We start from the raw sequence: 13,435 nt of genomic DNA on the forward strand, positions 1-13,435 counted from the left end.
CAGGCGCCCGCCACAACGCCTGGCTATCATTTGGCTACTTTTTGATTCATACAACAGGCATTTCTTGATGACTTCTGGAATTACATGATTAAAACAGCAGCTACAACAAAAGTCCAATTTTCTAACTTCAAGTTGATTCATTCTGAATAGTATATAATTCAAAGTACCTATTATTCTGTAGTATAGTAGATGCCTTAAATAAGTTTTCAGATAATCTGATTTCTGTTAAGCTTTCAAGTTTTTTGTTTTTTTTTTTTGCAGTTTTTAGCCAGGGATGGGTTTGAACCCACCACCTCCTGCATATGGGACTGGCGCCCTACCCCTTTGAGCCACAGGCGCCGCCCAGCTTTCAGGTTTTTAAAAGCATCAGCCTAAAGGACTGGTACTCTACCATTCAAAGTGTTACAGAAAGGTGGCAGAGGGAGGCTGGTGGAGGCTTCAGGATCTGCTGAGCTAGAGGGCTTGCTGAGAAGGGATGGCAGGGGTACCAAGTTGCCCCTGCTGGCTTCCTGCTGCATTCCCTCCCCTACCTGCAGGCTCCTAGTCATCTCTCAGTATTTACTGCTCTAGAGCCTCCTGCAGGTATGTACTGGGTCCTACTTAGTTCAGGATCACTGCTCAGTTATCCTTGAGTGTGCAGACAGGATCACCTCCTTGGAATGCCAGTCATACCAGTGTCCCACCTCAACATGGGTCTTGCTATTGAGGCAGCTCTGCTGTCTGTGTTGGGCTGAGGGTGTGCCTCTCATGGGAGGAACCATCTCTCAGGGGACCCTCATTCCTGTCATCTCCAGTTGCCTCCAAGGCTCTTTGCTGCTGCTGCTCTGGGTGATTCTCCGCTGGGCCTTGTACTCTACCAATGTTGACTATCTCTCCAAATCCACTCCCAACTCTAACCCTGGCCCCTGTCCTGAGAAGGCTTCACTGCCATGGAAGCCTAGTAGCAAGACAGCTGCAGTCCTGAAGTCCTCTGGCTTAGCCTGGAGCCTGGTACCTAAGTCCATCCTCCTTAGTGCCTGGAATCAGCATCCCAGAGTTCAGCCAGCCTGGAGTCTAGAACTTGGGAGTCCAGCCTGCTTGGAGCTGAAGCAGCCTAGAGTTTAGTCACCCTGACCCTAAGAGGGGATACAGCCCTGGGGTGATGGTTTAAGAGTTTGGGGTAGGGCCAGGGCCATTTGGTCCCTGCTTCATCCCAAGGGCCAGGGGCTTGTTCTACCTTTTCCTCAGGCTAAGCTCCTCTAAGTTGGGGAAGAAACTGGAACCTATGAGAATAATGGGAGGATGTCCAGGCTGGGTCCTACCCCTGGTCCTCCCACTGTTAGCTGGATGATAAATGAAACTGTTGTTCTACCTTGAGTGGAACAAAAGGTTTTATAAAACTGTCTTTTCTTATTAATTAATGTGTTTGCATTTTCTTTTTAATGCAGATGAATATTTTTTTCTTTTTAATTAGATGCATACAATATTCCAAGTCTGGACAGCATCAAGAATTATTACAGGTACTGTAATAAATAGAAGACAAACCACAGACCAGTATGTACAATCTGTGTTAGAAGGAGGGTGTAGTCAATACACTGAATGAAAACATACTTTTTAGAGATAGAGTCTTATTATGATGCCCAGGCTGGTCCCAAATTCCTGAGCTCAAGCAATCATCCCATCTTGGCCTCCCAAAATGCTGGGATTATAGGCATAAGCTATAGGGCCCAGTTAAAAACATTTTTTAACAGATAAAATTCTTATACTGTATTAAAAACTGGTAATTTAGAAAAGGGGCCTTTCTATTTTGTGTGTGTGTGTGTGTGTGTGTGTGTGTGACAGATTCAGTTCTTAGACTTTTCTTTCCTTTACTTTTTTTTGTTTCACATGCAGGCCTGTCTCATTTTATTGTACTTCACAGGTAATGTGCTTTTTACAAATTGAAAGTTTGTGGCAACCCTGTGTCCAAGCACATCTATTGTTGCCGTGTTGCTCTTGCTCAGGCTGGTCATAAACTGCTGGCCTTCCACACAGACATTTTTAAGTTTGTTTGGTTTTTTTTTTGAGACAGAGTCTCACTTTGTCACCTTTGGTAGAGAGCCGTGGCGTTACAGCTCATAGCAACCTCTAACTCTTGCGCATAAGCGATTCTCTTGCCTCAGCCTCACGCGTCGCTGGGACTACAGGCGCCCACCACAAGGCCCGGCTATTTTTTGTTGCAATTCTCATCGCTGTTATAGCAGGTCAGGGTCGGGTTCAAACCCGCCACCCTTGGTATATGGGGCCAGCGCCCTACCCACTGAGCCACAGGCGTCGCCCTTTAAGTTTGTTTGTTTGTTTGATGCACAGTAAGAATTGTTTAGGACACAATTAGAAAGGAACATGAAGGAATGGCTAATGAAATGTTAGATTATTTGGTGCACATGATAATCACTATGAGAAATCAGAAAAGGCAGAGATAAGCATGGGATGGACTTAGAGAAGACTTTATTATATAATAGAAGTGAAAAGTGTGTCTAGTCTTAAAAGATAGGTAGCATTTGAAGAAGTAGTATATACTGAGGTTATTTATGCTAAAGGATAATCATGAACACAGCTTTAAAAGCTAAAGTGGGGGACAATAAGGAAATTGGTATCACCAGAATAAAGGTTCACACTGACTGGTATGACACTGGCTAAGGTAGCTTTGGACCCATTTATGGAAGTTTTAAGTAACAAACACAGAAATTTAGATGTGATCAGTAATAGTTCATAATCCATCATAGGCTCTTAAGGATACAAGTGACATAATGAAAAGAGTATTTTATAAAAGATAATCTCGGTGCCTGTGGTTTAAGCAGCTAAGGTGCCAACCACATACACCTGAGCTGGCGGGTTCGAATCCAGCCCGGGCCTGGCATTGTTTGAATCCAAACAACGATGGCTGCAACCAAAAAAATAGCTGGTTGTTGTGGTAGATGCCTGTAGTCCCAGCTACTTGGGAGGCAGAGGCAGGAGAATCGCTTGAGCCCAGGAGTTGGAGGTTGCTGTAAGCTGTGATGCCATGGCACTCTACCCAGGGCGAGAGCTTGAGGCTCTGTCTCAAAATAAATAAATAAATAAAAATAAAAGACAATCTTACAACATAAAAGAAAAAGGGATGAAAAGGAAAAAAGGGAAAAAGAGGCTGGAGTTATTTGGACCAAATAGGAGAGTCCTACAATAGTCCAGCCATGACATGGATGGGACCTGACATAAAGAGAAGACATTCATATATGAATGAAGTTCTTGGTTAAGGGAATGGTCGTCAGTTTGGAGATGATAGGTCAGAAACCATTGATCTAACTGAATTTATGTAATTAGAGATACTATAACTTGGAAGAGGAGGTTGTCCTCTTTTGTTAATATGAGAAAGGAAAAGGACAGAGATGAAGATCTTTTGCTTCCTATTAACTTTGTTTTTTTTTTTTCTTTTTTTTTCTTGTAGAGACAGAGTCTCACTGTACCACCCTCGGGTGCCATGGCGTCACCCGGCTCACAGCAACCTCTATTCTTGGGCTTACGTGATTCTCTTGCCTCAGCCTCCCCAGCAGCTGGGACTACAGGCGCCCGCCACAACGCCCGGCTATTTTTTTGTTGCAGTTTGGCCGGGGCTGGGTTTGAACCCGCCACTCTCGGCATATGGGGCCCGCCCTACTCGCTGAGCCACAGGCGCCGCCCTACTTTGTATTTTTTTTTTTTTGAGACAGAGTCTCACTGTGTCGCCCTCAGTAGAGTGCTGTGATGTCGCAGCTCACAGCAACCTCAAATTCTTGGGCTTAAGCGATTCTCTTGCCTCAGCCTCCCAAGTAGCTGGGACTACAGGCACAACGCCCGGCTAATTTTTGGTTGTAGTTCTCATTGTTGTTTGGCAGGTCCAGGCTGGATTCGAACCTGTCAGCTCCAGTGTATGTGGCTGGCACCCTAGCCGCTGAGCTACAAGTGCCGAGCCATTAACTTTTTATTTTTGATGATGATTGTAGGAATAAAGTTAAGGGATATATTCACAGAAGAATCAATAGGACTTGGGGGCTGAGTGGTTATTAGGAAAATAAAGTGAGTGGTCACTTTAAAGAATTCAAACGATGTTTGTTATTAACTTCATATATTTTAACTTCTGCTTTCAAACAGTTGGATTTATTTTTAATTAATTCATTAACTAATTAATTAATTTCTCAAGGCAGAGTCTCACTATGCTGCCCCAAGCTAGAATGTCATGGCATTATAGCTCACAGCAACCTCAAACTCTTGGGCTCAAGTAATCCTTTTGCCTTGGCCTCCCCTGTGGCTGGGACTACGGGCATCCACCACAACACCTGGCTTAGTTTTTCTCTTTTTAGTAGAGACGGGGTCTTGCTCTAGCTCAGGTGGGTCTTGAACTCCTGAGCTCAAGCAATCCATCACCTTGGCCTCCCAGAATTCTAGGATACAGGCATGAGCTACCACGCCCAGCCTGGATTTATTTTTAGACAGATGGGTTTTAATGTATCAAAAAAATGCAGGAAAAGAGGGCAGTACCTGCGGCTCAAGGAGTAGGGTGCCAGCCCCATATGCCGGATGTGGCGGGTTCAAAGCCAGCCCTGGCCAAAAACTGCAAAAAAAAAAAAAAAAATGCAGGAAAAGAAATGATGTATGTGAGATCATAAGATCCTGAGGAATGACTAAAAATAAACTAAGCAAGAAGAAACATAAGTAAAAAATTTAGTTTGGAAAAAAAATCCCTTAAATAAAAATTTTAAAAATACTAAAAAGAGAAGCATTAGAACTAATTGACTTTGTGTAAACTAGGTTTGACTAATTTTTGAGTATTATAATGTCTATGATAATATCTTTACTTTGATTACGATACACATATATTTGATGGCTATTGTAGTTTAAGTATAGCTCCCTGATAGCACATTAAGTTTCAGAAGTCTATTTGTGTTTTTTTACATGTGCTCTTATATAAAACATCATGTAAGACACTTTGATAAAAGGTGATACCAACTTTTCTTATAAATTTCTGACATTTGAAAAATACAGGTATTGGGCGGCACCTGTGGCTCAAGGAGTAGGGCGCCGGTCCCATATGCCGGAGGTGGCGGGTTCAAACCTAGCCCCGGCCAAAAACCAAAAAAAAAAAAAAAAAAAATGAAAGAAAAATACAGGTATGCCCCCAGTATAATCTATACTTCCCTCTATTCAACAAATACTTAATGAGTGCCTACTTTGCACTATTATTCATCCTTTTCCTTGCTCTTCACCCTATTGTTTTATAGATACCTGAACACTGTTGACATTTATGATGGGAGAACTTTATTCACAGAGTATTACTTTATCAATATATTTTTAGGACTTTGGATGTGTGTTATCAGTATCTCTATGGAAACTAAAAGAGATTTACTAACCCAGACCTAGTCTAACAATTTTCTCCTGGCTTAATGGCTTCGTCTTTTTTTGGTGGTGGTGGTGGTGGTGGGGGTTCCTGAACAAAGCTTCAGGAGAGTCCCCGAGGGTTAGAGAGTCCCCGAGGGTTAATGGCTTCATCTTTGTAAGATGAATTAGCCCTCTATAGTCCTGTTTTAAGAAGAAAACACCTTTTGTATCTCACTACAGCAAAAATTCTTCTAGGTACTTGGTAGGCCCTCACTAATTTTTTTTTTTTTTTTAATTAATATGAGGGTACAAATGTTTAGGTTACTTTGTTTTCAGTTCCAAGGTAAAGTTCAAGTTGTAGTTGAGCTCTTCTCCCAGGGAGCCAAACAGTGTCACATTGTGCACGTTAGGTGAGATTTCCCCTAAACGCCTCTCCTTCTCCTTCCCCCCTTCTCCCTCCTCTCCCCTCCCTCTTGCTAGACTATATTTGCCTTACTAAATTTTTAAATGATTGATAAATACCATTTCACCAGACTCTAAATGCTAATAGACTGCCTAAAATATTTTCTTACTTCTCTGTTTAACTTGGTGAATTTGTGTTTGGTTATTGATGAATTAGTTTGTCTGAGTCTTTGAAGAGAAAAACTTCAAAATTCCTTCTAATCAGTTTATCCACTGTGGATCTAGTTTAGTATATTTTTCTGTCAGATCAGTGAATCTCCTTTTCAAAGGGAGGCAAAATCATGTGTGGAATTATTATGGAAGGAATTTAAATGCATTCTGTCTTTTTATGATTACACTACAACTTTCCCGTCTTGTATTTTTCAGGAAGTATTCCGCTGTACACAGGGATGGCTCTTTCCATTATCTCCACAGTACTCCCTTTGGCAACTACTCTTTCATCTGTGTGGATGCCACCTTAAATCCAGGGCCTAAGAGACCATATAATTTCTTTGGAATGTTAGATAAGGTACGGTAAAAATCTTACTTTTGCAGCTTACTTATTTTGTTTTTTCTCAATATATGTGGATCACTTAAAGTTGTCCTTTGTAAACAAGTTTGTATCTAGAAATGTTCTAGAAAATTTTTCCTTAGTTACAGGTATGACTAGAAGTTACTGTCTACTATAGCACTATTAGTGCTATCCCTGTTCTTGACCTAAAATCTGAGAAAGAAGTAGCTCCCACTTAATATTCATTCGGTAAACATTTAATAAGTATATTCTAAGTACATGAACTTTGCAAGGTGCAGAGCATATAGCTTTGTATACTATATGGTATATTCCTAAGTCCCCCAAATTGTCAATTATAACTAGTGGTCTATTTTGGCAAAGGTTGCAGGGGGAGATAGAGTCTCACTTTGTCTCCCAGGCTGGAGTGCTGTGGCATCAGCCTAGCTCATAACAAACTCAAAAGACTTGGTACATAGGAAACAAAATATAACAAAAATGTCTAACATAACAATGCATTTGATAGCATTCTGTGCATGTGATTTCCACCTCTTTTGAATCATCAAGTAACTCTGAACCTCTTAGTTCTAACTTAGCAAATCCTACTCTTGTTTAGAGTTATCCCATATTGCTCTTACATACCACCAGTAGATTAAATACTTGAAGAGGCCAGGAACTTGATCTTATCACTTTTACATTGTTTCATACAGGCAGAAATATTTTGCTCAAGGCCTGTGCTCATTAGTGAGTTGGCATGTGTTGAACCAAAAAATGATGAGAGGTTCTCAGATGTGACTTTCTAAACAGTTTTAATCCAGTAATAGTTTCCACTTAGCCTTGCCAAAAATATTTTATTTTTATTTTTATTTACTTATTTTTTATTAAATTATAAAGAGGTAGATCATGTATACATTAATGCATACAGGTATGCAATGTTAATTTTTGGAGTAGCCAAAAATATTTTAAAAGAAATTTAACCACTTCAATAGTAGCCCTTTCCTTATTAAAAAAAAAAAAAACAAGGGCGGCGCCTGTGGCTCAGTGAGCAGGGCACTGGCTCCATATACCGAGGGTGGCGGGTTCAAACCCAGCCCCAGCCAAACTGCAACAAAAAAATAGCTGGGTGTTGTGGCAGGCGCCTGTAGTCCCAGCTACTCGGGAGGCTGAGGCAGGAGAATCGCCTAAGCCCAGGAGTTGGAGGTTGCTGTGAGCTGTGTGACGCCACGGCACTCTACGGAGCGCAATAAAGTGAAACTCTGTCTCTACAAAAAAAAAAACAAAACAGAATGGGTGAGCACCGAGGCTAAGGCCTGTAATCCTAGCACTCCAGGAGGCGAATGTGGACAGATCACTTGAGCTCAGGAGTTCAAGACCAGCTAAAGTATAAAAATTAGTTGGGCATTGTAGCAGGCACCGATAGTTCCAGTTACTCTGGAGCAGTGGTTCTCAACCTTCCTAATGCCATGACCCTTTAATACAGTTCCTCATGTTGTGGTGACTCCCAACCATAAAATTATTTTTGTTGCTATTTCATAACTGTAATTTTGCTACTGTTATAAATCATAATGTAAATATTTGATGTGCAGGATGTATTTAGGCGACCCCATGACAGGGTTATTCAACCCCCCAAAGGGGTCACAACCCACAGGTTGAGAACCGCTGCTCTAGAAGATGAGGCAGGCAGATCCCTTGTACCAAGTCTTTAGTCCAAGTTGATTAATTTATATTAAATCCTATTCCTTAGAATAGTGATTTTTAACATAGGATTCAAAGATCACATGCATGAATATCAGTGGGAATGTAATAATTCCCTGGCCTTACCCCAAACTTACCAAATTAGAAAGTCTGAGGGTAGGATCCATATATTTATTACTATAAGCTCTTTATAGATAATATAATTATTTACTAATTAATGCATAATGAATGAGCAAGTTATTTTTCAAAAATCAACTTTATGAGGTATGATTTGCATATAATAAAAATGCTCATTTTAAATGTTTGAAGAATTTTGACAAATTGTATATACTGGCATAACTGTCACCACAATCAAGACATAGAACATTTCCATCATCCTGAAAATGTCTTCACCTCCTAGGGAACAACTGATCGATTTTCTATGACTGTAGATTAGTGTTCTAACATTTTGTATAAATGAAATCATACTCTAGGGCCTGGCTTCTTTTGCTCAGTATAATGTTTCTGAACTTTACCCACATGGTTGTGTGTTTAGTCGTTCTTTCTTTTTTATCGCTGAGTAGTATTCCATTATATGGATGTACTGTAATTTATTTATGTTTTCTAGATTTTTGGCTATTATGAATAGAGCTGTTATGAACTTTTAGACACAAGTCTTTCTGTGATGCTATTTTAGTTTCGTTTCAATGTCCTCTTTGTTAATTGCAAAGCTGAAAAGATTAGTGGCAACTTCATTATTTCTTAATTTCCTTGTCTACCAAATGAGGATAATACTTGCCCTGCTTATTGCAGTGTCAGTTTTAGGATCAAATGTTTTGTATGTGAAAACAGTTTGAAACTTACAGAGGTCATACAGGTCACTGACTTGTAGGTTTTAAGCTGTAGATACAATATAATTGATACTGTAAAACTTCGGGGGAGTTTTTTAATCTATTGACATTAGATTAAAGATCCTTCCATTTCAGACAAGAATGGAGGAGCTCTTATCACTGGCCAAGGAAAGTAGTCAAAGCAACCATACAATTTGGTTTGGACACTTTACAACTTCCACTATTTTTTCTCCATCACCAGGAATCCGGTCAATTATGAGGTGAGACAAACTTCCAAAATCAAAATTAATTGTTTTTAGTTCTTTTGTGCTGTGGTAACTATCTTGCTTTTCTGAAGAGACATTTTTATTAGTTTTGCCACATGTTATCTTTATTCATGTTTCCATTTATTTTTCATTGGGTAGTTCGGCTACAGCTTATTTGTGTGGGCACCTCCATACACTTGGTGGACTGATGCCTGTTTTGCACACTCGTCACTTCCAGGGCACTTTGGAACTTGAGGTGGGCGACTGGAAGGATAATAGAAGGTAAGAGAACTACCTCACAAAATAGAACTTATATACATAAGTTTTGCTAAAGAAATGATAGATTTCTTATTTTGCAAAGAAATGGTAGATTTTTGCTAAAGAAATGATAGCTTATTTTTATCATGGGTGATCCCAGTAAAGGAAAAACTTGTGATATTTTTGCTTTTTAAAAGTAACATATGTAGCTGGGAGTCTTTGTCATTTTGCAAAAACCTTATTGCAGCAGTGGTGTTTATCATCACTATGTTACATTGGATTTTCAAGATATAGCCACTAGAAAATAGTTCAAACTCTAAGAGTTGCAGAGGAGCTTATTAAAAGTAAAGATTTTCAGGACCTACCTCTAGAACAGGCATCCTCAAACTGTGGTCCGCGGGCCACATGAAGCGGTGTGAATTGTATTTGTTCCCATTTTGTTTTTTACTTCAAAATAAGATATGTGCAGTGTGCATAGGAATTTGTTCATAGTTTGTTTTTTTTTTAAACTATAGTCCAGCGCTCCAACGGTCTGAGGGACAGTGAATTGGCCCCCTGTTTAAAAAGTTTGAGGACGCCTGCTCTAGAAATTTAGATTGTGTTGGTTTGTGTTAGGGACCAAGAAACTGCATTTTTCAAAAGCCCTCTAAGTAGACTGTGGATCATACTTTGAGAAACACTATTCTAGAAATGTATTTTTCCCCCTAAATTTTATATCTAGCATACCAGTTGTTGCTATAAGGTGTTAGTGACTTAAGTTCTTCAAATAAATCATAGTTTTATTAAAGTCTCTGTAACAGAAAATAATGTAGCTATGAAAATCATGTAGTATAGTTAGATATACGTTGTTTTGAGAAGTATTTAAGTGAAATAGTTTATCAAGTATAGAGGGTTATTACCGTATTTAACATCTGATTGTTTAACATTATAGGTATTTAATTTATTCAAACCTAGTGTTCTCAAGATACTGTGCACTCAAGTATTTGTTGAGCTAATACATCTTTTTTTATTTTTAAAAGATAGATTTACATCTTGAATGGTACTTCTACATTTTGGTTGGCTTTTCCAGAAACTGTGTAAGAGGTTACACTAGAAGCCTATAATTAATTGGTGACTATAATTACTTTGAGCGAAGACCTGTCTATTCTGTCTATCATAGCTATGAGGCCATGGACTAGGCTGTGATTGCTTTTTGTCAAATAAACTTTCTAACCCTTCAATCAGCTGATTTATTTCTTCTAAATGCTACAGTTCCAGTTCTAAGTTGTGATATTATGAAATTGTATCCGTTCTTTCTGTCCCTGTTGGCTTTCCTGTGTTCCGCCCTTGGGGTTTTATCTAGAGTTTATTGAAAGGATCTAACTTTTACCAGCCCTTATAAACATTTAAATTGGATTAGTTATAATAGAAGAATTTTTGAAAACAGTATACAGTAGAACCTCAGAAAGTTGACCAGCCAAGGGACTGTAACAAACTGGTCAAAATAAGGAACTAAGGGCTACTGTACTGATATGTACATGTGGTGCATGTCTGGTCAATGAAAATTAGGTCAACTTAAGGAGGTGGTCAATGTAGGTCAACTATGGAGGTTCTACTGTATTAATAATACTAGGCTAGACCTTGTTGTAGATGCACATAAATCCAGAAATATCACTAATCTGGAAATACCAGTGGCTTACCATAACAAATGTTTTCTATTCATATAAATTAAGTGAGTCAAAGCAACTCTCTTCCATGGATTAAGTCAGGTATTCAGACTTCCTCCATTTTGTAATGCCACCATTTCAACATGTCAATTCCATGGCACAGAGAACTCACATTCACACTTAAGTACTTTGAACCAGAGGCAAGATACATGTCATTTCTGTTCATAGCCCATTGGCCAGAACTAGTCACATGGCCCCAACTAGGGAGACTGGGATATTCGGGGGAGCACGTGGAGTATTTGGTGACCATTGTTGTTTCTGGCATAGCCAATGATTTCTTCTTGTATTTCTAAAAGTTAGAAAATATAAAACTTTGATGCATCTTTAATGAACATTTTATACCTTTTGTTGTTACATTTGGAAAATGAGAACAACTTTGATTTCTTTGATATTATAGAAACAATGGTATAGAAGCAGTCCGAAAGGTTTCTTACTGTGTTCATACCAACCATTTAAATATTTTATGTAGCATTGTTGGTGGGACGAAGAATGTGAGGTAATTAGACTTAGGATAAATGTCTTAGGTTCAAAATTGTCTTAAAGTATAAGAATAAAATGAATGACTTCAACATGTATTTATTTAAAAATTAAAGAGTGCATGCTTAGCCAGGCATTGTGGCGGGCCCCTGTAGTCCCAGCTACTTGGGAGGCTGAGGCAAGAAGGAGGATCACTTGAGCCCAAGAGTTTGAGATTGCTGTGAGCTCTGATGCCATAGCATTCTAACCAGGGTAACAAAGTGAGACTCTGTCTCAAAAAAAAAGTTCATGGTATGTACCAGGCATTGTTTTAGGGCAGAACAGAATTCATTGCCTTAACGAGAGTCCAGTTAATACTACAGATGTGAGGGATAAAGTAATAGTGGTAAGGGAAGTAAAACAGAGAAACAATATTATTTACTCTGTATTCAATTTTATCATGTTAAAAAAAGTCTTGGTTTTGTATTTTTACATTTGTTCTACATATTACCTTCATGCCCTCTTATAAAAAAAGTGACTAAGTTACCCTATTATCCTCTGGTCTCCAGGTACCGGATCTTTGCTTTTGATCATGACCTCTTTAGCTTTGCAGATTTGATCTTTGGCAAGTGGCCTGTAGTTCTTATCACAAATCCTAAATCACTCCGCTATAGTTGTGCTAAACATGAACCACTAGAAAGACTTTTTCACTCAACACATATCAGGTATGTAGCAATTCATTTGCTTTCAGTTTGATAATGATGGAGAATAAGTCATTGTGATTGCATTCCAATGTGAAAGCTAAGAGATATCCCATTTTAGTTTCTCAGCAACTTAAACATTATATAAAGATAAATTTCTTACTATTCCATTTTCATTTATTTAAAAAGTGTATAATTTTTTTGAGCTGATGAAATTTTAAAAACTATACAGTAACCTATAATCCCACCATTATTATTTTTGTGTATTTTATTTCAGCTTTAAATTTGCATGTTTTTACATTGCAAATTTATATATCAGATTATTTATAAAATAAATTTACATTATATATCAGAAATATTTTTTTCATTCTGCTACAAAGCCTTTCAAAAAAGCAAAAGCTGGTTGGGTGAGGTGGCTTATCCTTGTAATCTTAGAACTTTGGGAGGCTGAAGCAGGAGGATCACTTGAGGCCAGCCTGAGCAACATAGCAAGACTCTGTCTCTACAAAAAATAGAAAAATTAGCTGTGCTTGGTGGCATGCACCTGTAGTCTCAGCTACTTGGGAGGCTGAAATAAGAGGATCACTTGAGACCAAGCATTTTTAAAATATACTCTATTAAATTTTATTTTGAAAAATAATATAGGCTGGCCATGGTGGCTCATGCCTGTAATCCTAGCACTCTGGGAGCTGAGGTGGTTATATTGCTTGAGCTCAGGAGTTTGAGACCAGCCTGAGCAAGAGCAAGACCCTGTCTCTAGAAAAATTGCCTAGAAAAACTAGCTAGGCATGGTGGTGCATGCCTGTAGTGCCAGCTATCCGGGAGGCTGAAGCAAGAGGATTGCTCAAGCCCAAGAGTTTGAGATTGCTGTAAGCTATGGCACTGATGGCACCCTACCAAGAGTGACAGAGTGAGACTCTATCTCAAAATAAAAAAGGTTAGAAAAGAAAAATAATACAATACAACCACTTTTGGAAAACAGGGTAATGAGATTATAAGTGTGTTTTTTCTGTACCTCTAATAGAACTCTTTTTTTAAATTTTTATTTTATTTTTTTGTAATGACAGAGTGTCACTCTGTTGCCAAGGCTAGAGTATAGTGGCACAATAATAGCTCACCATAGCAGCCAGCTCCCAGGCTCAAGTGATCCTCCCACCTTAGCCACCTGAGTAGCTGGACTAAAGGCACACGCCACCATGCCTAATTAAAAAAAATTTTTTTAGAGATAGGATCTCACTATATT

General features: G+C 38.9%; 1 protein-coding gene across 3 annotated transcripts in view; it reads left to right on the plus strand.

Annotated features, from left to right (window-relative positions):
* TMEM62 (transmembrane protein 62) overlaps positions 1-13,435 on the plus strand; it is a 47,397-nt gene that overhangs the window by 4,015 nt on the left and 29,947 nt on the right. The window contains exons 4-8 of one of the 3 annotated variants that reach the window (XM_053595043.1): positions 1,454-1,499; positions 6,181-6,322; positions 8,962-9,086; positions 9,231-9,353; positions 12,061-12,216. In XM_053595043.1, the coding sequence (XP_053451018.1) occupies positions 1,454-1,499; positions 6,181-6,322; positions 8,962-9,086; positions 9,231-9,353; positions 12,061-12,216 (592 nt within the window). The remainder of the gene's footprint in view (positions 1-1,453; positions 1,500-6,180; positions 6,323-8,961; positions 9,087-9,230; positions 9,354-12,060; positions 12,217-13,435) is intronic. The other 2 variants (XM_053595044.1, XM_053595045.1) reach the window with 2 other exon arrangements.

Source organism: Nycticebus coucang, chromosome 6 (genome assembly GCF_027406575.1).
Source record: "Nycticebus coucang isolate mNycCou1 chromosome 6, mNycCou1.pri, whole genome shotgun sequence".
NCBI lineage: Eukaryota > Metazoa > Chordata > Mammalia > Primates > Lorisidae > Nycticebus > Nycticebus coucang.